General features: G+C 48.9%; 1 protein-coding gene across 4 annotated transcripts in view; it reads right to left on the reverse strand.

The window, feature by feature from the left end:
- Nucleotides 1-1,448: 1,448 nt before the first annotated feature.
- The window catches only part of MVB12B (multivesicular body subunit 12B), a 206,706-nt gene continuing 182,314 nt past the window's right edge, over nt 1,449-25,840 (reverse strand). Inside the window, exons 10-11 of one of the 4 annotated variants that reach the window (XM_067743301.1) lie at nt 2,420-2,577; nt 1,449-2,175 (exon numbers count right to left, since the gene is read on the reverse strand). In XM_067743301.1, coding sequence (XP_067599402.1) covers nt 2,019-2,175; nt 2,420-2,577 — 315 coding nt within the window. In that variant the 3' untranslated portion in view covers nt 1,449-2,018. Of the gene's footprint in view, nt 2,176-2,419; nt 2,578-24,505; nt 25,000-25,073; nt 25,493-25,840 lie in introns of those variants that run through there. The other 3 variants (XM_067743302.1, XM_067743299.1, XM_067743303.1) reach the window with 3 other exon arrangements.

Consider the following 25,840-nt stretch of genomic DNA (forward strand, 5'->3'; position numbering starts at 1 on the left):
GCCGTCATTATATTAGGGGTTAGGAGCTCAGACTCTGTGGTCTGAGAATTCTGGGCTTCAAGCCACTTCGTCTCATGGAGCCTCAGTTTCCTCATCTGTCAAGTGGGGATAGTAATGGTGTTTACTTCACAGAGTGGAAGTGAAGATTTCCTTGAGACATGAATGGGAAAGGCTCAGCCCAGCGGCACAGAGAATTCAGTAAATGTTACATGTTATTATAGACGACATATAAATCATAACACACACTCATAAATCCTTACAGTAACTTGCTTGGCATTTTTGTTTTCTTGAAAGAGAATTTTAAAATATCTGCGTGTGTTTAGAGCCAGGAGCTGAGACTCCTGAGTGTTATGTGGAACTCTGTTTAGGGGACCGTTTCGCTGATGCAGTGACGGCCCACGCTGAATCTGCAGGGTGGGTCTGGTGCTTTTTTTCTGAACCCGTAAATGGTCTTCCGCATCTCTGTGTACACAGGCAGGTGAACTAATAGAATTAGGCTTATTGGTTTAATTCCTCTGGGCCCCCTTGGCGAGGGGAGAGCAGCTGGATGAATATTTTAATTAAGCTCTGACACCCAGAAGTCAAAGTCCCCGAGCGGTCCCAGTGGGCAAGGTCTCAGCAGTTTGGGGTTTAATCAAGTTCGGTTTCAGAGTTCAAATTTCTTCCTGGACAGAAATGTGTCATTAGGTGTCCAAGATTTCGACTGGAAAAAAAAAATATAACTTGACTGTATTTTCTCTAGAGAATGACACTGTGATTCGATTAGCTCCTTTTCCTTGACATTTTGCCCACTTTATTAACTTCTGCTTTGCTTCTAAGCAGGCAACTACTGTTTTACTTCCCTGAAGAAGCTCATAATATTATAATTCAAGTGTCAGGACAGATTAGGTTAAACGAACTGTGTAATTCCCCAAGGAAAACAAACTTCAAAACGGACGCGGTTCGAGTTGTAACATGTCATGGCTTGCATTAGCGTTGAACGGGGTGATTCTATCACCTGATGTGCTAAAGTTGGCTCAAATGTTCCCCACTCTGCAAGGTGAGAAATTACTTAGCTAACAAAACATTTCGTTTTCCTCTCTTTGCATTCTTTCTTTATGAGATCCTGAATGTGACATTTTCACCAAAAAATCTCTGTGCTTATTTGTGAAAAAATGTATATTAAAACCAAAACCCATCAAATGGAAAGAAATCACAGATGGTTTTATTCACAAGCAGTAGAATTAATGGCCTCTCTTCTCTTTATAAATATTAGAAGCAGATGAGTTCATTACGATTTCACCCTAATAAAGAAAACCTGCTTGATTTTGACAAGACATTGACTTATCTAAAACATCTCCTAAATAACAAAGCTACTTCCCGCCCGTAAAACACCAGCTCGCAAACACCAGCTTTACCTGGACTGCTTCTAAATTAATGAAAAACACTCGAATCCGAAGAGCGCAGAAGAAGGGGCGGAGGGGGTGGAGATGGAATTCAAGGGATTTTTGAAAATGTGACTGATTTTGCAAAGAGCGAGTTTTGAAATGTTTACTCTGTGGTGGTTTGAAATTTTTACATCTTTCAACAAAGCGCGCGCGGAGAAGTGAAACCATCTGAAAGGGCTTTTGAAAAGAGCGACTCAGCACAAGTTGGCGGAGGCTGTGGTTCCTTTATCTCGGGCGATCTGTGCCCATCGTGCAGGAGGGAGCCCCAGCCCTTTCCCCCCTCCGCTCCGCGCCTCCGAGCTCCCAGCTCCGCGGCGGCCTCGGCCCGGCTTCAAAGCGCTGCTGGCGGAGGGTCCCGGGAGGGAATCGGAATCGGACACCTCGCTCCGGGGACGCCGGGCCGGCCGGCGCGGTCCTCTCCCCCAGCTCGGCTGCCTGATGTGGTCATCTTGTTAGTCATGGCAAGCCCGGGGTCTCTCTGTTTGTGCCGCTTTCAGCACTTATTAAGCGAGAAGTGGGAGGCTTTACACGAAACTGCAAAAGATGTTTTTTCTCCCCAGGGCCACGGCAGTCGGGGCCACGGCTTATCCATCATCGCAAAGATCTCTCCGAGGCACGGAACGAGTCAGCTCTGCCCAGAGGGGGAGAAAAATGAGCGGCACATGGGGCCCTCTGTCCCAGGACCTTCTTGGCTCGGCTCCCGGGGAAGAGGGTGGGCTCCTTGGTCTGGAAACTGCCGGGGGAAGGCCTTTGGAGAGGCAAAGGCACACAGCTTCAGGAAAGTGGCACATCTCTGTGGCTCTGGTGCCCAATTCTACAGTTTGGGGCTTTCCACTCGGATGCCCCCACTCTCCCCAGCCCCGAGACCAACAGGGGGCTCTCACCACGGAGATCCAGACACCTGTACACAAGTGGCAGTGCTGGGGGAGGGGTGCTGTTGAAGGTGGAAATAGTTTCTAAGCAGCTCCTGGAAAGTGAACAAATTCTGGTACCTGCACACCGTCTCAGGAACCTGCGTCTTTCTTGTCGCTCTGTGCTCCCTTCCTCCAAGGGAGGGGCTGTGAACTCCCCGACAGGCCCAGGTGGAATTCTGAGTTCTGAGATCATCAGAGTCCCTCCTTTGAGCCTCAGTTCCATGAGTATCAAACTGCTGGGGAGATTTTGGGGGAAGCAACAAGTTTGAGCCAAGAACCCATGATTGAAATTCTCCGCCAATAAAGCCCTCCCAGCTGAGCCCCAAGGGTCTGTAGTTGGTTCAGCAAGCAGGGGCGGCAGGAGGCAGTGGGGGATTTGCAAACTTCAAACAGGACCTGGGGTGGGGTGGGGAGACTGTGCTGAGGAAGGAGGCCACCGACAGAGGGCTCAGGGTTAATTAAAGAGACTGCACCGTGGCACCTATCAACTCAACCTTCTCCGTATTTTCTCGGCATGAAAGCACCAGCGACTCAAGTTCTACGCAGGGTTGCCTCCCTCACCTAGGGTGAGCCTGGAAGGGCGGGAGAGTCGAGCCACACTTAGGATGGATATTTGCAGCCCCCTGGAGGACCCCAGCCAAGGCTACTTTGCCTTCCCACCGAACGAACGCTACTTTGGACATCGAGGGTCTACTGTCTTCTAGGCACTGGGCTGGCCATATCACCTGGGAGATAGGGCCCATCAGCTCTCCCATTTTACAGATGAGGAAAGTAAGGCTCAGAGAGGCAAAGGCTAAAGGGCTCACCAGCTCAAGGGTATTTGGCTGCTTTGTGGGAGAGACGGGGTTGGAGCCTGGAGCCTCAGGCTTATGCCACTGGCTTGGGCCGGGGCCAGAGACCAGCAAAGGACAGGTTATCACTGCTTACAGCCCGCCCTCACCTCGGCCCTGCCCCCTCGCACTGTCCTTGACATTCAATCAGGTGCCTGTGATGTCTGGCCCAGCAGTTGGGGCTGGGCCTCCCCAGCTTCCCCACGACAAATGGTTCTCATTTGAAAGGGAGGTTATAAAAACACATGCCCGAAGACACTGTCAGGGAACCGAGGATTAATCTCATTTCAGTCAAAGACCATTCCAAATATTTTGGGGGTGGGGGAATGGGGGTGGGTAACAGCCCTTGACTGGGAAGGAAGTCAGGGCTCGAGGGTGCCCCTCAGGTCGGGGCCGGTTTGGAGGCACGGATGTGGACTGGTGAGGTCAGGGGTCATTGCATACCTGGTGAGGCTAAGTCTGACCGGAGGCATTGCTTTGCTGCACAAAGTCCACGAGGCCGGCTTTACCGGGGGGCCGGGGCCGGGGCTCCATCGTGAACACTCACACTGGGTTTGCTATCTTGGTTATGTTTCAGGGTGGTTTAAGTTGCCAAAAGGAAGGGAAGGATTAGACGCCCAGGACATTTGCATTTTCTGGATGGTGTCAAAGCTGCATGTTTTTGCCTGGTGACTCAACCAGAGGGGGCCCTGAAGACCAGTCAGGAGGAGGGGGGCACTGCCTGCCAGCCCCCTGCCCAGACGCTTGTGGGCTGCACAGCGAACCCCCCACCAATCCGAGCCAGGGAAGTGAGGGAGCATCAGCTTGGCTCTAAGCCGGCAGCTCCCAAACTGGGTGGCTTGATCCCTAAAAGACGACCTGTGGTTCTGGGGCACAGGCGTGAGCTGTGGACTCGGGGCCTCTGCAGAGCTTTCCGAGCCCCAATGGCTCCACTGACTGAGCGGTCAGGGGGTGCCAGGTGGCTGCTGCTGCAATCTCGTCTGTTCAATGGCCCTGGGAGGTAAGGACATTTATTATCCCCATTTTGTGGCTGGGGAAACTGAGGCTCAGAAAGATGCAAGTGGCTTGCCTAAGGCCTGGAAGCTGGACCACAGTGATACATCTCCTTTAACTTTCTCAGCAACTTTTCAAAGTAGGGACTCTTGACTTCCCCAATTTATGGATGTGGAAGTTGAGGCTGGGAGTCGAGGCGCCGTGATGTGGCTCGTTCAAGCCACTGGGGAGGGAGGGCGGAGCTGGGGACTTTGGGTCCCTCCAGCTGATCCGGATCCGGAGCTCTGGCCCCGGCCGGTACCCCCTCGGGGCGGTCCAGAGCCCACATGGGCCGCTCCCCGCAAGCCGGCGGGCGCAGCAGGGGTGGGACCTCCAAGCGGCGCGGAGGGGGCTCGCGCTGCGGGCTGGCCTCCTTCCAAACAAATGTCCGCAGGGTGGAGTCGATGGATTCATTTTCCAACTGTCGGAGGTATTCTCCGAGCTCCCGCACGCGGAGGAGTCCCCGCAGAGCCCAGCGAGGGCCGGCGCCGGGCCGGGCTGGGCGCAGCAGAGCGCCCCCGCGTGGCCGGATTCGGGCGCGCGAACTCGCGGCCCGGGCTGTGGGCTGAGAGGGGCCTCCCGCTTTACGGGGACCCAGGAACCTTGAAAGGGAGCTGCTAGGATGGTCCCCATTTTACAGAGGGGAAAACAAGCAGGAGAAAAGTGCAAGAGACCTCCCAGGTTCCTCCAACCGGGAAATGGGATTCAAAGTGGGGGGCTGCCTCCCTCCAAAGTGCCTCCTCCCTGGAAGCAGCAAGAGGCTGTCCCGGCCCCTGCAGAGGCCTGCCCTAGGGAGCCCCTCCAGTCAGTGTGTGTGTGGGGGTGCCGGGGGCCCACAGCGGTTTAGTACCCCAGCAGGAAGCGCTGATGGGTGCGGTAGCGCTGGAAGCAAATTCCAAACACGAAGCTCTTGGATTTTCTGGCAAAATCCAGCCAGGGAACACTGATGTGCTAGTGTGCACCAGGCCAGGGCCTCCCACACTGGGTGGACAGGTCTGAGGGGGGGTGGGCGTGGGGGCTCCTTAGACCCTCTGTCCCCCTTCCGGCCCACGGTGAAGGGGTCTTCTGGGGCCTCCCTGTGGCCCAGTGCTCTCTGCTGGGTGCCGGCCAGCACTGTGCCACACCCTGCGCCAAGCATGCTGCGGGTCTGATCTCAATTCCTCCTCTGGAAAGCTCTGGGTGGCTGCTGGCTGTTATCCCAGAGCCCCAGGGTTGCATTCAGGGGAGTTGGCAGAGCTGGGCCTGTCGGGCCTCATGAGTCATCCCGATACCAGACAGGACGCCTCTTCTCTGGTGCACGGAATCCCGGCTGCCTTCAGGCACAGCTCGGGAGCTGGGCATGCTCGGGTTGGACGTCCTGAGCTCCCTGTGGTTGACCCATGCTTCTGAGCACTCTCTGCAGCCTGGTTTCTACATGCGCTGAAGTGGAGAGTCCCCGCCTGCAGGAGTGTGGTGATAACACACGCAAAGCAGCACCTCTGTTGCCCTACGTAAATGGGCGCCGGGGCTGTATGACCAAATGCAACCCGCCCCCCCATCATTTGTTTGCCCCTCACTTGGAACGTCCTTCATCCCAGTCCATCCACCTTAGAGGTCAGTGCTCGCCTTGTCTCCTCTAGGAACCCTTTCTCTCCCATCTTCCAGGGCTCCTCTCCAAGGGACGGTACTGGTGGGATATGAAAGCCATTTTTAAAGGGTTCGAGAGGATGGGCAAAGATTCTTAAACAAGGCCCAGAAAGGAAAAGATTGATAATTGGACTCTATTAATAACTAAATATTTTAAATTTTTTCATCGAGGTAATTGACATATAACATTAGTTTCAGGTGTATAATATAACAATTCAATATTTGTATATACTGCAAAATGGCTACAAGTCTAGTTAACATCAGTCATCATAAAGAGTTAAAATTTTTTCTTTCTCATAATGAGAACTTTTACGATCTACTCTCTTAGCAACTTTCAGGTATGCAATACAGTATTAATAACTGTAGTCACCATGTTGTACATGACATCCCCGGGACTTGATAACTGGAAGTTTGTATCTTTTGACCCCCTTCACCCGTTTTGCCCACCCCCACCCCCGCCTCTGGCAACTACCAGTCTGTCCTCTATACTATGAGCTAGATTTGTGGTGGTGGTGGTGTTTTTTAATTTATAAATAATACATTGCAAAGTGCTTACGAATCAGAAATCGTATCTGAAAGGTTAGCTTTGTGTCCCCATTTTAAATCCACCATTTATCAGCTTATGTCCTCAGGCAATCATTTAACCTGTTGAGGATTCGGTTTCTTCATCTGTAAAATGATGGTGATAACGGCTGCCCTTTCTATCTTTTTTTAAAAAAATGGAGGTATAGTTGATTTACAATATTATATTATGTTTAGGTGTATGACATAGTGATTCAATGTGTTTATAGATTTTACTCAATTTAAAATTATTACAAAATAATGGCTGTATTTCCCTGTACTATATATCCCTGTTGCTTATTTCATAAAGCAGTTTGTGTCTCTTAATCCTATAACCCTATCTTGCCCCTCCCCACTTCCTTCTCCCCATGGGGAAATCACTGGTTGGTTCTCTATATCTGTGAGTCTGTTTCTGTTATATACATTCCTTTGCTTTATTTTTTAGATTCCACATATAAGTGATAACAGAGTATTTGTCTTTCTGGTCTGACTTATTTCACTAAGCATGATACTCTTTAGGTCCATCCACATTGTAGCAAATGGCAGAATTTCATTATTTTTTATGGCCAAGTGATATTCCATTATATATGTGTATATATACACATATATGTATGTATACACACACATATATGTATATATATACACACACACACACACACATCCTCTTTATCCATCCGTTGATGGGCACTTAGGTTGCTTCCATATCTTGGCTATTGTAAATAATGCTGCTATGAACATTGGGATGCAAGTATCTTTTTGCATTATTTTTTTCATTTTCTTCAGATATATACCCAGCAGTGGAATAGCTGGATCATATGGTAGTTCCATTTTTAGTTTTCTGAGGAAACTTCATACTGTTTTCCATAGTGGCTGCACCAATTTGCAATCCCACCAACAGTGGGATTTCTCCACATCCTTGCTGACATTTGTTATTTGTAGACTTTTTGATGATAGTCATTTTGACAGGTGTGAGGTGACATCTTATTGTGGTTTTGATTTGCATTCCTCTGATGATTAGTGATGATGAGCATCTTTTCATGTGTCTGTTGGCCACATGTATGTCTTCTTTGGAAAAAATGTCTTTTCAGGTCTTCTGCCCATGTTTTGATTGGGTTGTTTATTTTTTTGATATTAAGTTATATGAGCTGTTCATATATGTTGGATATTAATCCTTTATCAGTCATATCATTTGCAAATATTTTCTCCTGTTCTGTAGGTTGCCTTTTCATTTTGTTGATGGTTTTCTTTGCTGTGCAAAAGCTTTTAAATTTAATTATGTCCCATCTGTTTATTTTTTCTTTTCTTTTTTTTTTTTGCCTTAAGAGACAGATCCAAAAAAATATTGCTATGATTTATGTCAAAGAGTGTTCTGCCTGTGTTCTCCTCTAGGAGTTTAATGGTTTCAGGGCTTACATTTAGGTCTTTTTTGAGTTTAGTTTTGTATATGGTATGAGGAAATATTCTAATTTCATTCTTTTTACATGTAGCTGCCCAGTTTTCTCAGCACCACTTATTGAAGAGACTGTCTTTTTTTCATTGCATATTCTTGTCTCCTTTGTTGTAGATTAATTGACTGTAAGTGTGTGGGTTTATTTCTGGGCTCTCTATTCTGTTCCATGGATCTATGTGTCTGTTTTTGTGCCAGTACCATGCTGTTTTGATTACTATAAATTTTTAGGATAGTCTGAAGTCAGGGAGTGTGATACCTCTAGCTATGTTCTTTTTTCTCAAGATTGCCTTGGCAATTTGAGGTCTTTTGTGGTTCCATATAAATTTTAGGATTATTTTTTCTAGTTCTGTGAAAAATGCCATGGGTGTTTTGATAGAGATTGCATTAAATTTATAGATTGCTTTGGGTAGTATGGGCATTTTAACCATATTAATTCTTCCAATCCAAGAACGTGGGATATCTTTCCATTTCTTTGCATTATTTTCAAATTCCTTCATCAATATTTTAGTTTTCAGAGTATAGGTCTTTCACCTACTTGGTTAAGTTTATTCCTAGGTATTTTATTCTTTTTGATACGATTGTAAATGAGATTGTTTCTTTAATTTATCTTTCTGATAGTTCATTAATAGTGTATAGAAAAGCAACAGTCTTCTGTGTTTTTTATCCTGCAACTTTACTGAACTCATTTATTCTAATAGTTTTTTTTTTTTTGGTGGAAACTTTAGCGTTTTCTATATATAGTATCATGTCATCTGTAAATAGTGACATTTTTACTTCTTCCTTTTCAATTTGGATGCCTTTTATTTCTTTTTCTTGTCTGATTGCTGTGGCTAGGATTTCCAATTCTATGTTAAATAGAAGTGGCAAGAGTGGGCATACTTTTCTTGTTCCTGATTTTAGATTTTCATTGTTGAGTACGATGTTACCTGTGGGTTTGTCATAAATGGCCTTTATTATGTTGAGATATGTTCCCTCTATACCGACTTTGATGAGAGTTTTATCATGAATGGATGTTGAATTTTGTCAAATGCTTTCTCTGCATCTATTGAGGATCATGAGATTTTTATCATTCCTTTTGTTAATATGGTGTATCACATTGATTTGCAAATATTAAACCATCCTTGCATCCCTTGAATAAACCCCACTTGATCGTGTATAGTTTATATATTGTTGAATTAAATTTGCTATTTTTTTTGAGGATTTTTGCATCTATATTCATCAGAGATATTGGCCTGTAAATTTTTTTTTTTTGGTAGTGTCTTTGTCTGTCTTTGGTATCAGGGTAATGGTGGCCTTATAGAATGAATTTGGGAGTGTTCCATCCTCTTCAATTTTTGGGAATAGTTTGAGAAGGATAGGTATTAGCTTTTCATTATGTGTTTGGTAGAATTTCCCTGAGAAGCCATCTGGTCTTGGACTTTTGTTTGCTGGGAGTTTTTTGTTTTTAAATTTATTTATTTAATTTTTTTTTTTTTTTGCCTGCATTGTGTATTCACTTGCACATGGGTTTTCTCTAGTTGCTGAGAGCAGGGGGGGGGCTACTCTTTGTTGTGATGCACAGGCTTCTCATTGCAGTGGCTTCTCTTGTTGCAGAGCAGAGGCTCTAGGCATGCAGGCTTCAGTAGTTGTGGCACATGGGCTTCAGTAGTTGGGGCTCGCAGCCTCTAGAGCACAGGCTCAGTAGTTGTGGTGCACAGGCTTAGTTACTCTGCGGCATTTGGGATCTTCCTGGACCAGGGATCGAACCCATGTCCCCTGCACTGGCAGGTGGATTCTTAACCACTGTGCCACCAGGGAAGCCCTGCTGGGAGTTTTGTTTGTTTGTTTTTTACAAATTCAGTTTCACTACTAGTGACTGGACTGTTCAGATTGTTTATTTCTTCCTGATACAGTCTTGGAAAGTTGTGTCTTTCTAGAAATTTGTCCATTTCTTCTAGGTTGTCCCATTTGTTGACATATAATTTTCATAGTATTCTCATTATATTTTGTATCTCTGTGGTATTGGTTGTTATTTCTCCTCTTTCACTTCTTATTTTGTTTATTTGGGTCCTCTCTCTTTCCTTCTTGATGAATCTGGCTAAAGGTTTATCAATTTTGTTTATCTTTTCAAAGAACTAGCTCTTGGTTTCATTGATCTTTTCTTTCTGTCTTTTTTTGGTCTCTGTTATTTATTTTTCTCTCTCATCTTTATAATTTCCTTCCTTCTGCTGACTTTGGGCTTTGTTTGTTCTTTTCCTAATTCCTTTAGATGGAAGATTAGATTGTTTATTTGAGATCTTTCTTATTTCTTGAGTTAGGCCTGTATGACTATAAACTTCCCTCTTAGAACTGCTTTTGTTGCATCCCATAGATTTTGGAAAGTTGTGTTTCCATTTTCATTTGTCTTGAGGTATTTTTTGAGTTCCTCTTTGATTTCTTCATTGACCCATTGTTTTTTTTAATAGCATGTTATTTAGTCTCCACATGTTTGTGCTTTTCCCATTTTTCTTCCTGTAATTGATTTCACGTTTCATGTCATTGTGGTCAGAAAAAAAATGCTTGATATAATTTCTGTCTTCAAATTTGTTGAGACTTGTTTTGTGGCCTTGCATGGGATCTATCTTGGAGACTGTTCCATGTGCACTTGAAAAGAATGTGTATGCTGCTGTTTTGGGGTGGAATGTCCTGTAGATATCTATTAAATCCAACTGGTCTATGTGTCATTTAAGACTACTGTTGCCTTATTGATTTTCTGTTGGGATGATCTGTCCGTTGATGCAAGTGGGGTGTTAAAGCACCCGCTATTATTACATTGTAATGTTCTCCCTTTATGTCTATTAATGTTTGCTTTATATATTTATGTGCTCCTGTATTGGATGCATATATGTTAACAAGTATACTATCCTCTTGTATTGATCCTTTTAGCATTATATAATGCCTTTCTTTGTCTTTTGATTTGGACTTTATTTTTTCTGGTATGAGTATTGGTACCCCAGCTTTCTTGTTGTTTCTGTTTACATGAAATATCTTTTACCACCCCTGCACTCTCAGTCTCTGTGTGTCTTTAGTTCTAAGGTGAGTCTCTTGTACGAAGCATATAGATGGGTCTTGCTTTTTTCTATTCAATCAGCCACCTTATGTCTTTTGATTGGAGCATTTAGTCCACTGACATTTAAAGTAATTATTTTTAGGTGTATACTTACTTACATTTTATTACTTGTTTTCTGGTTGTTTTTGTAGGTCTTCCCTGTTCTCTTCTTCTTCTTTTATTTCTTCCCATGTAGTTTAATGATTTTCTTTAGTGGTATGCTTGTGTTAATTTCTCTCTTGTTTTTGTGTATTTAATATAGGTTTTTGATTTTTGGTTACCATGGGGTTCATACATGTTGACCTAAAACTATATCTGTTTTATTTTTTATTTTTATTGGAGTATAGTTGATTTACAATGTGTTAGTTTCAGGTGTCCAGAAAAGTGAATCAGATATATATATATATATATAATCTCCATTCTTTTCAAGATTCTTTTCCCATATAGTTCATTACAAAATATTGAATAGCGTTCCCTGTGCTATACAGTAGGTCCCTGTTAGTTATCTATTTTTTTAAAGATATATATATATATATATATTTTTTTAATGAATTTATTTATTTTTGGCTGTGTTGGGTCTTCGTTTCTGTGCGAGGGCTTTCTCTAGTTACGGTGAGCGGGGGCCACTCTTCATCACACTGCGCAGGCCTCTCACTGTCACGGCATTCACGGCGGAGCACAGGCTCCAGACGCGCAGGCTCAGTAGCTGTGGTGGGCGGGCTTAGTTGCTCCGCGGTATGTGGGATCTTCCCAGACCGGAGATCGAACCTGTGTCCCCTGCATTGGCAGGCAGATTCTCAACCACTGCGCCACCAGGGAAGCCCTAGTTATCTATTTTATATATAGTAGTGCATATGTGTTAATCCCAATATCCTAATTTAGATATCTATTTGTTTTAACTAGGTAGTCCTTTAAGTGCCAACACATTCTAAAAGACCTACATTTTTTACTCCCTTCCCCCTCACTTTGCATTTTTGATGTCATATTTTACATCTTCATGTTTATCCCTTTATTGATTATTTTAGCTATAGTTGATTTTTACAATTTTGTCTTTTAATCTTCATACTAGCTTATTTAAGTGGTTGATCTTCAGCCTTTATGTTTGCTTTTATTAATGGGATTTTTCCTTTTCTATAGATACTTCTTGTTATATATAGCCTTTTCTTCTTCCCTTAGAAAAGTCCTTTTAGCATTTCTTTTTGGGTCAGTTTAGTATTGATGAACTCTTAGTTTTTGTTTATCTGAGAAGTTCTTTACCTCTCCTTCAATTCTAAGTGATAATCTTGCTTGGTAGAGTATCCTAGGTTGCAGGTTTTGCCCTTTCAGCACTTTAAATATATCATGCCATTCCCTTCTGGCCTGCAAAGTTTCTGCAGAGAAATCAGCTGATAGCTTTATGGAGGTTCCCTTGTAACGGACTCTTTGTTTTTCTCTTGCTGCCTTTAGAATCCTCTCTTTATCTTTTGTTATTTTAATTATGCCTTGGTGTGGGTCTGTTTGGGTTCATCTTGTTTGGGACCATATGTGCTACCTGTACCTGGATATCTGTTTCCTTCTTCAGGCTTGGGAAGTTTTCAGCCATAATTTCATTAAATACATTTTTGACTCTCGCCCCCGCTTTGCTCTCTTCTCCTTGTGGGACCCCTATAATGTGAATGTTGGTACACTTGATCTTATTCCAAAGATTCCTTAAACTGTTTTAAACATTTTTTAAATTTGTTTTTCTTTTTGCTGTCTGATTGGGTAATTTCCATTATTCTATTTTCTAGATCACTTATGCTTTCTTCTGTATCACCTAGTCTGCTGTTCATTCCTTCCAGAGTGTTTTTCATTTCAGTTATTGTATTCTTCAGTTCTGACTGGTTCCTTTTTATATTTTCTAGTTCCTTGTTAAACTTCTCACTGTGTTCATCTATTCTTTTCCCCAATTCAGTTAGCAATCTTATTCTACCGCTTTGAATTCTTTATCTAGTAAATTGTTTATTTCTATTTCATTTGTTGTTTTTTCAGGGGCTTTCTCTTGCTCTTTCAATTGAGACAAATTCCTCTGTCTTTTCATTTGCCTATCTTTCTCTGTCTCTATGGAATTAGGTCAAACAGTTACTTATGGTGGGTCTTGAAGGGGTGTCCTTATGTGGTAGTTTCCCTATACTGTCTGCATGTGCCCAGTGGCTTTGGTGGGAGAGCTGGATTTGACATGAACGTAAGTCACGTCTTTCCTCAAGGTGTTCTGGCAGCTATCTCCTTGGTAGGAGCTGGGGCTGGAGAAAGAGGGGCTAGGGCTGGAGCCCTCTACTCAGTGGATGTCACCACCCTGTTGGGGGTGGGGTCAGGTCCCAAGTTGCTGGAGCAGAAGCCCTGAGGGTTGGCTCTGACCTGGCTCAGTTCCCTTTAAGTGCGTGTTCTTCCCCCTCCCAGGCCCAGCACCCTCAGTCCCAGAGGGGAGCAGTGCTGGAGTAAGAGGGGCCAGTGTGGGCATTTGGTGAGGGTCAGGGCAGGGGGTGTGGTGGTCTGGCTGCCGTCAGAGATCTGGAGTGCCTCTGATGGCCTCCCTGTGCAATCGTCAGTAATGGCTGCCCCCTCCCCACTAAGTCATCACTTAGCATTCGAGCTGACACGGCGTCTCATGGCCCGAGCTTTTTTCCTTGGTTGTGGCAGCCCTTGCCCCAGTGTGGAGCTGCAACGTGAGGCAAAGGGCGCTGGAGCACCTTTTGCTTGGCTCAGGCGCGGGTGCACACGGGGGTGGTAGCGGGAAACAATCCAGCCAGCTGGCTGTTTCCATCTGCCCTTTCTGCCCTGCTTTGGGGGCAAGCGAGCGTTTGTGCACTCCTCATGAGCAGAGTCCAGGCTTCCCACAGCTCTCCTGTTAGTCCCACTGGCCCTCCAACCAGCCAAGGGGCTCATCTTCCCTTTATTGGACCCCAGGGCTGGAATGCCCACTATGTGGCTCACCCCCGGGGAGGGTCTCCACCCATCTAACCTCCCTTTTCCTCTGAGTCCCTTCCTGGGGACACAGGTCCTGACCTTATTGCTTCTTTTCCCCTCCTGCCTGATTCTGCTTATATCTTACAGCTTTGTTAGTACGGGGGCCTTTCTGCTAGTCTCCAGTTAGTTTTCAGTAAGAATTGTTCCACATGTAGATGGATTTTTTTTTTAACATCTTTATTGGAGTATAACTGCTTTACAGTGTTGTGTTCGTTTCTGCTGTGTAACAAAGTGAATCAGCTATATGCCTACGTATATCCCCATATTCCCTCCCTCTTGCGTCTCCCTCCCACCCTCCTTATCCCATCCCTCTAGGTGGTCGCAAAGCACCGAGCTGATCCCCCTGTGCCACATAGCTCCTTCCCACTAGCTATCTGCTTTACATTTGGTAGTGTATATATGTCCATGCCACTCTCTCACTTCGTCCCAGCTTACCCTTCCCCCTCCCCATGTCCTCAAGTCCATTCTCTACGTCTGTATCTTTATTCCTGTCCTGCCCCTAGGTTCATCAGAACTGTTTTGTTTTTTTAGATTCCATATATATATGTTAGCATATGGTATTTTTCTCTTTCTGACTTACTTGACTCTGTATGACAGACTCTAGGTCCTGTAGATGTATTTTTGATGTGTACGTGGGAGGAAGTGAGTTCTGGGTCCTTCTACTTCGCCATCTTGATTCAGGTCCTTATTGTTATGTTTTAGATTCCACATGTAAGTGAGATCATACAGTATTTGTTTTTCTTTGTCTGACTTATTTCATTTAGCACATTGCCCTCAAGGTCCATCCATGTTGTTGCAAACAGCAAGATTTCATTCTTTTTTATGGCTAAGTAGTATTCCATTGTATAAATACACCACATTTTCTTTATCCATTCGTCCACTGACGCACACTTACATTGTTTCCATATCTTGGCTATTGTAAATAATGCTGCAATGAACATAGGGGTGCACAGATCTTTTTGAATTAATGCTTTTGTTTTCTTCAGGTAATACCCAGAAGTGGAATTGCTAGATCATATGGTAGTTCTATTTTCAATTTTTTGAGGAACCTTCATGTTGTTTTCTATAGTGGCTTCACCAAGTGACATTTGTACCAAAGGGCGCAAGGGTTTACTTTTCTCCACATCCTTGCCAACACTTACTTGTTATTTCTGTCTTTTTGATAACAGCCATCCTAACAAGTGTGAGGTGATATCTCACTGTGGTTTTGATCTGCATTTCCCTGATGATTAGTGATGTTGAATATCTTTTCAAGTACCTGTTGGCCATCTGTATACCTTCTTTGGAAAAATGTCTGTTCAGATCTTCTATTTTTTAATTGGATAGTTTGGTTTTGTGCTAATGAGTTGTATGAGTTCTTTATATATTTTGGATATTAATCCCTTGTCAGACATACGATTTGTAAATATTTTCTCCTATTCAGTATGTTGCCTTTCATTTTGTTGATGGTTTCCTTTGCTGTGCAGAAGCTTTTTTGTTTTATGTAGTCACACTTATTTTTGGTTTTGCTACCTTTCTTTTGATCTCAAATCCAAAAAATCAGCACCAAGTCCTACGTCAAGGAGCTTACGGCTTATGTTTTCTTCTAGTAGTCTTATGGTTTAAGGTCTTACATTTAAGCCTTTAATGCATTTTATTTTTGTGTATGGTGTAAGATAGTGGTCTAGTTTCATTCTTTTGCTAGTGGCTGTCCAGTTTTCCCAACACCATTTATGGAAGAGACTGTCTTTATCCATTATAAATTCTTGGCTCTTTTGTTGCAAATTAATCAACCATATATGTGTGGGTTTATTTCTGGGCTCTCTATTTTGTTCCATTGATCTATATGTCTGTTTTTATGCCAATATCATACTGTTTTGGATATGAAAGCTTTGTAATAAAGTTTGATACCAGGGAGCGTGATGCCTACAGTTTTGTTCTTTTTTCTCAAGATTGCTTTGGCTATTTTTTTTTGTGTGTGGTTCCACACAAATTTTAGGTTTGTTCTCTTTCTGTGAAAATGACCTTGGAATTTTGATAGGGGTTGCACTGAATCCTTAGATTGCTTTGGATAGTATGAGCATTTTTTTTTTTTTTTTGCGGTATGTGGGCCTCTCACTGTTGTGGCCTCTCCTGTTGCGGAGCACAGGCTCCGGACGCGCAGGCTCAGCGGCCATGGCTCACGGGCCCAGCCGCTCCGCGGCATGTGGGATCCTCCTGGACTGGGGCACGAACCCGTGTCCCCTGCATCGGCAGGCGGACTCTCAACCACTGCGCCACCAGGGAAGCCCTAGTATGAGCATTTTAACAATATTAATTCTTCCAATCCATGAGCATGGGATATCTTTCCATTTATCTGTGTCTTCTTTGATTTCTTTCATCAGTATCTTATAGTTTTCAACATACAGTCCTTTCACCTCCTTGCTTAAAATTTATTGCTAGGTATTTTATTCTCTTTGATGCAATTATAAACTGTATTGTTTTCTTAATTTCCCTTTTTGATAGTTCATTACTAGTGTATTGAAATGCAACTGATTTTTGTATATTGATTTTTGTATACTACAACTTTAATAAATTCATTTATTAGTTCTAACAGTTTTTGGTGGAGTTTTTAGGGTTTTCTATATATAATATCATGTCATCTGAAAATAGTGACAGTTTTCCTTCTTCCTTTCCAATTTTGGATGCCTTTTTTTATTCTTGCCTAATTGCTCTGGCTAGGACTTCTAATGCTATGTTGAATAAAAGTGGTGAGAGTGGGCATCCTTGTCCCTGATTTGAGAGGAATAGCTTTCAGCTTTTCATTGTTGAGTATATGATGTTAGCTGTGGGTTTGTCATATGTAGTCTTTATTATGTTGAGGAATATCCCCTCTAAACCCCTTTGCTGCGATTTTTAAAAAATCATAAATGGATGGTGAATTTTGTCAAATGCTTTTTCTGCATGTATTGAGATGATCATAAGATTTTTTTATCCATGTTGTTAATGTGGTGTATCACACTGATTGATTTGTGAATGAACCATTCTTGTCTCCCTGGAATAAATCCCACTCGATCATGGGGTATGATCCATTTAAGGTATTGTTGAATTTGGTTTGCTAATATTTTGTTGAGTATGTTTGTATCTATGTTCATCAGGCTTTTGGCCTGTAATTTTGTTTTCTTGTGGTGTCTTTGTCTGGTTTTGGTATCAAGGTAATGCTGGCCTTGTATATTTTCTTGTATTTTATCAACTTGGCTACAGTTTCTGTATTAAAATCTTCAAGTGCAGCTGCTGATTTATCTGTTTCTTTTCCTCTTTGGACAGTATTTCAGAACTTTTAGGCTCTTACTTGAAACAACTTGCTCCTGCCTGTTTCAGTGTCCTCCCATATCTCTTAAGGGCTACTTTTTTTTTTTTTGCGGTACGCGGGCCTCTCACTGTTGTGCCCTCTCCCGTTGCGGAGCACAGGCTCCGGACGCGCAGGCTCAGCGGCCATGGCTCACGGGCCCAGCCGCTCCGCGCGTGGCATGTGGGATCTTCCCAGACCAGGGCACGAACCCATGTCCCCTGCATCGGCAGGCGGACTCTCAACCACTGCGCCACCAGGGAAGCCCAAGGGCTACTTTTCGTTTATATTAAACTCATGTTCTGTCTGGCCTATTAGTGCTTCTTCTGGTATTGGTGGGTTAGATTCTTGTCTTCCTTTTGGTGGACCAGCTCTTCTGGCGTCTGTTTTTCCCATGTGAACTCACTGTTCCCTAGACCTCTCAGCTCCATTGGCTGGAAATGGAGCTGAGCAGAGTGGCAAGGAAGCTGGTTCTTAACCTCATCTGCACACTAACATCACTGGGGAGCTTGACAAACAACTGTCTCCTGGGTCCCTCCTCCAGAGATTCTGCTTTCTGTGATCTGGGCACAGGAAGTTTTAAAAACTCTCCAGGTGATTCTAAAGTGCAGTCAATGTTGCAAACCCTTGCGCTCCCTCCAGAGAAGGACAAGGAGGGTTATAGAGGAATTGATGCACCTTGGATGTTCCAATCTGTGCCAACTTCTGCGTGTGTGTCCTCCTCAATCAGGAAATTCAGACCTTCAGGAAAGTGTCCAAGACCTCTGCCCCAGAACCACCTTTCCTGAGACCTGTGTCTCTGGTTGCACTTACTTGGCCCAAGATGTGGGGAGAAGGGAGGGGTCCAGCCCAGCTGTTGTTTTGGTGGTGAAAGGATGAAAATGGTGAAGGGATGGTGAAAGGATGAAAATGACCCATGCAGAGCAATGTGTGTGTGTGTGTGTGTGTGTGGGAGGGGCAGATGAATGAGCAAAGCCAGAAAGCCGCTCGCCCACGCCATCTCTCACCTGTAGCATTGGCTGTCTTTCCCTCTGGCCTGTTGCTGTTCACCGAGCCCCTTCTAGCTTTAGTGTTGGGTCCTGTGGTCCACCAATCTTCCTGTCGCTTTCTCCGGCATCTCCCTGAGTTGGGCTCAAGGGAGAGAACCAGCAGCCTGTGGCAGTCCACCTTCCTGCCCCCACCCCACCGCCATCGTGGATCATGTTGGGTGCCGCGGCTTCAAAAAGGAGCCAGATAAGGGCCCAGCTCTCACTCTTGTCTCTGGTGTCTTTGAAGCCAGCGCAGACTTGTCCATGGAGGCCCAGTGCTTGTCATCATGATCCCTGGGGTGGTCCCAAGCTTCACAGCAAGTGCCACTGGGGCCCATTCTTCTTAGGCTCCTCAGCAATGGAGTCCAGCCCACCCACTTCAAGAAACTCATTCAAAGAGCGTCTGCTCATGCCTGCTATTTCTCTAGGCTTGTACTGGGGGCTCCGTTTGAGTGTATGTGTGGCTGGGGAGGACTGTGTAATAAATGAGACATATACCCCTTCTTCCAGGAGCAGATAACATAATGAGAGGATCAAATGGCTCCAGTACCGCCAGTGGATCAATGGGTTTAAAATGCAAGGTGTACAGTGGCTTGAAGGGGTCAAGAAGGACATCCCAGAGGAGATACATGAGCAAGTCTTGAAGGATGAACAGGAGTTTACCAGGCAGAAAAAATGAGGGAAAAGTATTCTAGGCAGAGGGAATAGCATATGCGAAGGCAAGGAAGCAGAGCTTAGGGTCTGAGGAAGCACTAATAATTCAGCAGGGAGATTTAGTGGCAGGTGAGGCTGGGATGGGAGGTGGGGGTCAGACCTAGGACAGTGGTGGACGGAAACCTGGGGGGCTCAGATTTCATTCTTAGGGTGAGGGGTGAAGCACTGTCAGTGGAGCAGTCCTATTGGATCCTGGCCATGAGGAAGACGGATGACAGGGGAGGACATGGGCGGCAGGGGAATGGCTAAGGGGCTGATGCTGTCATCCAGGGAACAGTGTCGAGGCCAGAACTTAAAAAGAAGTAGCAAGAAGAATAGTGGCTGAGTTTGAAAGCAAGTTTAGATGAGAGAACTGTCCAGCTGTAAACAGGGTGATCATAGATGGCTCCAGGTGGGGGTGTGGGTGACTCTCGTGAGAGATGGTGGAGCTGCTCCAGGGATGGGGAAGTTAGGAGAAGGGGAACAATGTGGGGCCTGGGGGAAGATGGTACATTCAGCTCGGGATGTGCTGAGGTCAAGGCGAAACATCCAAGTGGAGACCTCCAGGTGGCTGCTGGGACTATGTGGCTGGACCTCAAGGAGACTGGCCGTGACAGAGCTAAGGGTAGTTAAAGACACAGCTGCTCCCAGCTGCCAGGAGGATGCAGAGGGGGAGAAAGGTGAGGGTGGGGCTCAGGGAGCCTCCAGAGTTTTAGGGATGAGCCAGTTATGGTGGGAAATAGCAGGCAGAATTAGGGGGAGTAGGCATGGCTGGGGTGTGTGTGGGGGGTGGAGTGGGATGGGCTAGACCGTCGGCTTCGCAAGGACAGGGACGTCAGTGGTGTCAGTCATTGCTGAGTCCCCAGTGCCCGGCTCGGGGCCTGAATGTGGAAGGTCCTCATACAACAGGGCTTGGACGGTTGGGTGAATGTACGAATGGTGCTCCACCCACCTCACCGTCCTCCCCCCTCGTCACAGAGTGGTGGAGGGCCCCTCCATCTCTCCAGGGAGGTGTCTCACCCCTCTGCCTACAGCCTCGCCCCACTGTGTAGCAGATGCCTCTAGAGGGTCTAAACCTACACCTGCTCCAGATGCCTTGTGATCACACACTCCCCCTCCCACCAGGGCCAGAGCTGCTAGGGGCAGAAGGGGGTCACCTGACCCAGGCAGCCAATCAGAGTCTGTCCTGGGACTCTTGCCTCTGGGTCTTGTGAACTGAGAATGTGTGAACTTGGGTGGCCATGTGAGCACGTATGTGCCACATATGCTGGTGCACAGAGCACGGGAGAGGGAGGGCCAGGGTGTGAGAGGACGAGAAGCAAGACGACGCCCAGACAGAGACAGACGAGGCAGTGTGGGTGAGACAGAGGAGAAACAGGTGTTCCTGCTCTGGCCCCTTTGAGGCTAGGCTGTGTCCTGCTTTGTGGTCCGAGTGTCCTTTGGGTCTGGCCACTAAGCCCACCCTGGCCCAGGCTGTAGAGTGTGGACTTCAATTTCTTGCTGCCCAAAGGCCCATGTGTGAGGTGCTTCCCCCCGGCGACCCCCGAGCAGTGCAGATTCTGTGTCTTGGATGTCAAAGGCTACTACGTGTACTTCCTTGGTGACCCGGCACTAGGAGGGACTCTTCAAACTCCATGTTGAGTGTTCTTCGTGGGTTTCTCGTAGAATTCTCTGGGCTCTTCTCCCTGTCCCGCTGTGGGAAAAAGACCTGAGGGATGCCAGAGGTGGGGGCCCGGGCTGGAGGTGCCAGTACCCTTTTGGGGACTTTCATGGTCCTAGTGAGATGAGAGCTAAGGGTCACGCGATTCTCGCCTTAGTCTGGCATGAACAGGGTGTCCAGCCCCAAACTGCGAAGCCACTTATGAAAAAGGTAAAGAGCTATGGTGGTGAAACCTCACCAGTCATGTGCTCACAAGGAGCCTGTGTGCGTCCAGGGCTGGCAGCCCCTCCCTGGCATTTGGGGTGGCATATTGCCAGCAGGTGAGCAGTGGAGACAGGACAAAACCACCGGCGCTGGACGTGGTTGCATGTCCCCCCACTCCCGGCAGCCAGACGGCCCCGGCTCGGCACAGACAAGGCTCGGGGCGAGCCAGAGATAGAAGCGCCCCTTTGCGTTCCTTGCTGGCGACCCATTAAAATGCACGCGTTTCGCATGCTTTTATGGAAACTGGTGTTTTCTCCCTCCAGAAGCATTCCAGAGGGCTGTCGCCAGAGAGTGGCAGGGCTCTCTTCGCTCCTCTGGGATCCTTCTGGCTTGTCACCAGGTCATCTAAGCTAAACGGGGGCAAAGAAACCCACCAGCTCTTTCTAGAAGGCTGAAAGGCCAGGGTGCTGGCCAACGCGGCCAGCAGCTGGGATGAGCTGCAGAGAGCTGGAGCCCAGAGCATCCCCTGGGGGAAGCCGATCTCGGTGCCTGAGAGACAGCAGCAGGCTGGGGAAAGGTTAAAACAAACGTTTATTTAACAAATTATATTAAGACGACAATCACGCAGTGAAACTTCCCTTTGCCAAGTACTGGAGTCACCTCAAATAAATACACGCGGTACGACGTTGTTCCTAAGCTAGTGACACAGCCACCTGCCTGAGGCCTGTCTCCTGGTGGTGACAGGCCCCACCGGCACAGTGGTGAAGAAAACTGGCCACCCCGGGGGCGTGGTGAGCGTGGGCACCCGGCCCCTCCAGGCCCTGGGGAGGTGGGCTCGGCTTTCGTGCGCCCGGCAGGCACGGGGCTGCCGTCAAGGCCTCTCTGTGCCTCACCCTTGGGCGCGCCAGCTCTCAGGGGGAGCTGCGGGCTGGGACCCCTGTAAACGGTGACGGGCAGCCCGCAGCCCCGGGACTGCACCCAGCTCTCGCCCCGTGCTCGGCGAGACACTGTCGCACCAGCAGGGCCAGTGACAGCTGGGAACCCATTACTGGACTGGAGGCAGGTGCTCGTGATGGGACAGCTGGCACCGGGGGCTCTGGGGCCAGATCCCGCCTCTGCCACTCACCAGCTTTGTGCCTGTGGACATGTCTCAGCTTCTTCATCTGGAACCGGGAGCAAAGAGCATACGCTTCGGAGTATTTGTTTTTTGGGGGGGGGAGGGGTGGTGACAGGAGAAAATGTGCTTCAAGTGCCAGCCTAGCGCCTGGCAAGGAGTAGGTGCTTTGTACGTGTTGGTCCTCCTCGCCCCCCGCCGCCTTCTGAAGGACAGGGGGCAGGTGGTGGCCATCAGAGCCTCCCAGCAGGGTGGCCCTCTGGGGAGCTAGGGCGGGGGCCTAACCCGCTATTTCTCCCCGCCACCAGGGTGCTCATCCCTCCAAGTGGAGGCTGTGGCTGGTACCAGTTCCCGGACTTGGTGGAAAAAGCCTTGTTAGAAATTTGCAAGTGAACTTGGAGTCAACTGCTTGCTCCTTATCACCGCTGTGCTGTTTCCAAGGCCTTTGGAGAGAGACTTGGAACGTTCAGGGGGAAGAGAAGGCAGCAGGGGGTGCTGTGCTCTGGTCAGTCCTTCCGGGAAGGACGGAGGCTGCTGCCTTAACGTCTCTGAGAGAGCCCCTGCCTTCCCTCCCCATGTGAACAGAGGGTTTGTGAAGAAAAGCACCGTCCCAGAAAGACAGAGAGGTGGCTCGGTCCCGAGGTGAGCGAGCTCCACTTCCACACGGGGCAGGCGGGGCACGTGGGCACCCACCTCAGAAGGAAAGGTGCAAAGTTTGGAGCAGCCTAAAATCCACCACGGACGCGACTTCTTAACACTGTCACTGCTTCCTTGTCTTAAGCTGCCGTCATGGCGACGTTCACAGTCGCTGTTACACCCAGACCGAGTCTGGAACGTTGCGGAGGCCTCTCCAGCTCGCCTGAGTCCACAGAGGTTTGCCCTCTTCCCGGCGGCCCTGCAGCCCTGCCTTGCCTGCCTGTCCCAGAGCTGCAGGGTGGCCTGGGGCTGGCGGGGGACTGGCGGGGGCTGGCGGCTCCTCTCCCCAGACACACCCTCACTGCTCTCTTGCTCCCTGACAAGGGGTCCCACGGGGCTGTCTCTGGACCTCCTAGGGCCCATCGGAGCCGCCAAAGTGCTTGGTTCTCAGTCAAGGGAGAACGGCCGTGGGGTGTTTACCTGTTGGAGATGATCCCACAGCTGGGGTGTGAGGAGAGCTGTAAGGACAGAGCCCACGAGCCAACACAGCCGGACAGAGGTGAGCGGAGACGTCACCCCTCTGCCGGTTTTGGACCAGCCCCACCTGTCCAAACGGCAGCAGCAGACACAGGGTCTCCGGGCCCCACGGGGCTCCCCCAATTCCCCAGAAACAGCCCGCTCATTACAGTGGGTACATTTGAGACCGGTTCATCGGCTCTGTCCTGGGTAAGCACCGATCCCAAAGGGTCCTCATGGGGACTTTCCATCCCGCGCCTCCCGGGCCCCGGCGGGTTCCACCAGCTAACTGCCTTTTCCTGCCACCTGGCCACGCGGGAAGGCCAGCCCCACTGGGGATGTCCTCAGGTCTCGGGGGCAGTGGGGAGAGGTGAGCACATCTCTAGCGCCCAGAAATCAGGAGGTATCGAAATGAAGCCCAAGGGGCAGCCGTGGGGGAAGAGTGGAGGGGGACGGGGGTGGTGGGGCTGATGCAGGTCTGTGAGGGATGTTCTGCCCCGGCCTCACTTCTCAGCCAGAGGCGGCAGCTCCTAACTGCCGGCCAGTTCCTGCTGCGCCCCAGCCAGCCCTGTGCCACCCTAGGAACTGCAGGGAGGAGGGGCTGTCCCTGGCTGGGCAGTGGTTCTCCTAGGCTGCCTTCCTATGCCAGCGACCAGACACACATCGAACCTCACGTCCAAAGCGCCAACCATCTGGTGACCCCCAAGATGTGAGATACCAAGTTCTGGGGAGTTAGGACAAATTCCAACGGCCAGACAAGGCAGCCACAGGGTGAGGACCGAGCCTCCAGGGAGGACAGCGGCCCCGTTCCCATGGCACCCGTGGGACTGGCACCCAGTCCCAGCCGGCACTGTGGGGAATGCCAGCATGGCCACTCGTGGCAGAGATGTCAGTTCTGGCCCCAGTTTGGTGACCTGGGTCAGACGGACTTTTCAAAACAACTGCTCCTGTTAGCAGAGGCCACTAAGACACAGCCTGGCTCTGAGAAGCTGGGTGACCGCGTGTCCACGTCCCTGGGCACGGGCTCACAGAGCCTCTTCACCCACGGCCTGGTCACGGTCAGAGCACCGGGCCGGGCAGTTGGAGCTGTCGTTGGCACGTGGGCACTGCAGAGATGAGCCCTTTGTGGGGATGAGGGTGTGAGGTGAGTGAGCCCAGCGTCCTGGCAGCAAAGCTCACGTCCAGGCAAGCACCTGGCCACACGGCCGTCTCGCCGGGAAGGCAAGTCCTCTCTGGGCCGGTGGCTGGGGGATGGCTGTCCCCCGACCTCAGGGCATCCAGTGTGTGAATTGAGGGGCAAGTCCGAGGTTGTCCACTTGGGGACCCGCTGGGCCGCCTCCTCCCACGTTTCCTTAGGGTCCCTGGGAAATTCTCGGGCACTTGATGCCGTTGGCATGAGCGATGTGTTCCGTGGGTCTGGGGCGATCCGTCAGCCCTGGAGGGCCCTGTGCGAAGCCGCCAGCCCCTCAGGGTCTTCTGGGAGGAAGCAATGGCTTAGTGGTGGTGACGGTCCGGAGAGCAGGGAGCCGGTGGCGTCACTGGGCGGCCAGAACAACTGTCCAGGGCCCTCGGGGTGACTCCCGTGGTGGGTAGGGTTGTTCGCAGGACAACTGGTCATCACACAGACATGGTAGGAGCCACTGGTCACTACAGCACACACAGATTAGTCGAGATTATGAACAGCATCCCCAGGGAAGCGGGGTGTCACGTCAGGCAAGCTGATGACCGAGGAGGTAACAGCTCAGCTGCCCAGAGTCTCCCAGAAGCGCCAAGCGGGGCAGTGTGGATGGGCGGCGGGAGGGACCGGGCGAGGGGGGCGCTCAGTAGTCTGGGCAATGCATCTTCTCCCCGCAGGTGGCCCCTCAGGACTGGGGGATCTGCTGGCACCGGGTGGGGCTGGGCGGGAGCCGGGCGGCGGCGCTCTGCTCCGTGCGGAAGCTGTACTCGTACTGCAGGGGGAGGGGGTAGAGCAGCACAGTCAGGGCTAGAGGACACCAGAGAAGGACCCCCCCCCCCCCACGGCCTCGGACAGGCAGGCGCAGGCCCTGAGGACACGGTAAGGGCGGCCCTCTGCACGTGCACACGTACCGCAGGCGTGAGCTGTGCACGTGCACGGCGGGCGGTGGGGGAGACGCCTTTGGTGCTGCAGGTGGCTGGCTAGTTAGTGACAGTTGGTGCCTTCTGGGCCCTGCCCGCCCCCTGAAAGGTGAGCTCTCGGCCCCAGCAGCGCCCAAAGCCGCGGTGCCTGCAGCGGACGCGCACAGCTGCCCGCGTGCGCCCTGCTGCCCCCCGGCGGATGGTCCCCACGCTCCTGCTGCTGGAGGAGTCCCACGGACGGGAAGGGACAGAGCTGGGGCTCCATCCCAGACCTGACCTGGGCTAGCCGTAGCCACCAGGCTTGGGGGACCCCTGGACTTGCTGCTCTGCTCACTGCTTCCCGACCTGAAGACAAACACCGGCTGACATGGGACGCAGGGAAGGGGCACCACCCCACACCCCGAAGCTCACTCCGTACTGAGCTCCCAGCGCTTCCTCGCACGTGATGGACCTGGGGCTCCGTGAGCCTGGGCCAGGGCGGGCGCCGGCGGAGTGTACCTGTGCCCGGCCCGCCCTGCTGCCCGCCCGAACCTGAGCTCAACCCTCCCGCCTGAGACCCAAGCCTGCCTACCTGACCCCGGCTCACGGAAATGACAGAAGGTAGCTTCCGAGTCTGGCGGAAATTTACAGAAGGGGTGGGGACACCTGTGGTTCACCTTGAAGGCCAGGCAGGATTTCAACATCCAAACGTTG

This window comes from Pseudorca crassidens, chromosome 7 (assembly GCF_039906515.1).
Source record: "Pseudorca crassidens isolate mPseCra1 chromosome 7, mPseCra1.hap1, whole genome shotgun sequence".
In the NCBI taxonomy this organism is placed as follows: domain Eukaryota; kingdom Metazoa; phylum Chordata; class Mammalia; order Artiodactyla; family Delphinidae; genus Pseudorca; species Pseudorca crassidens.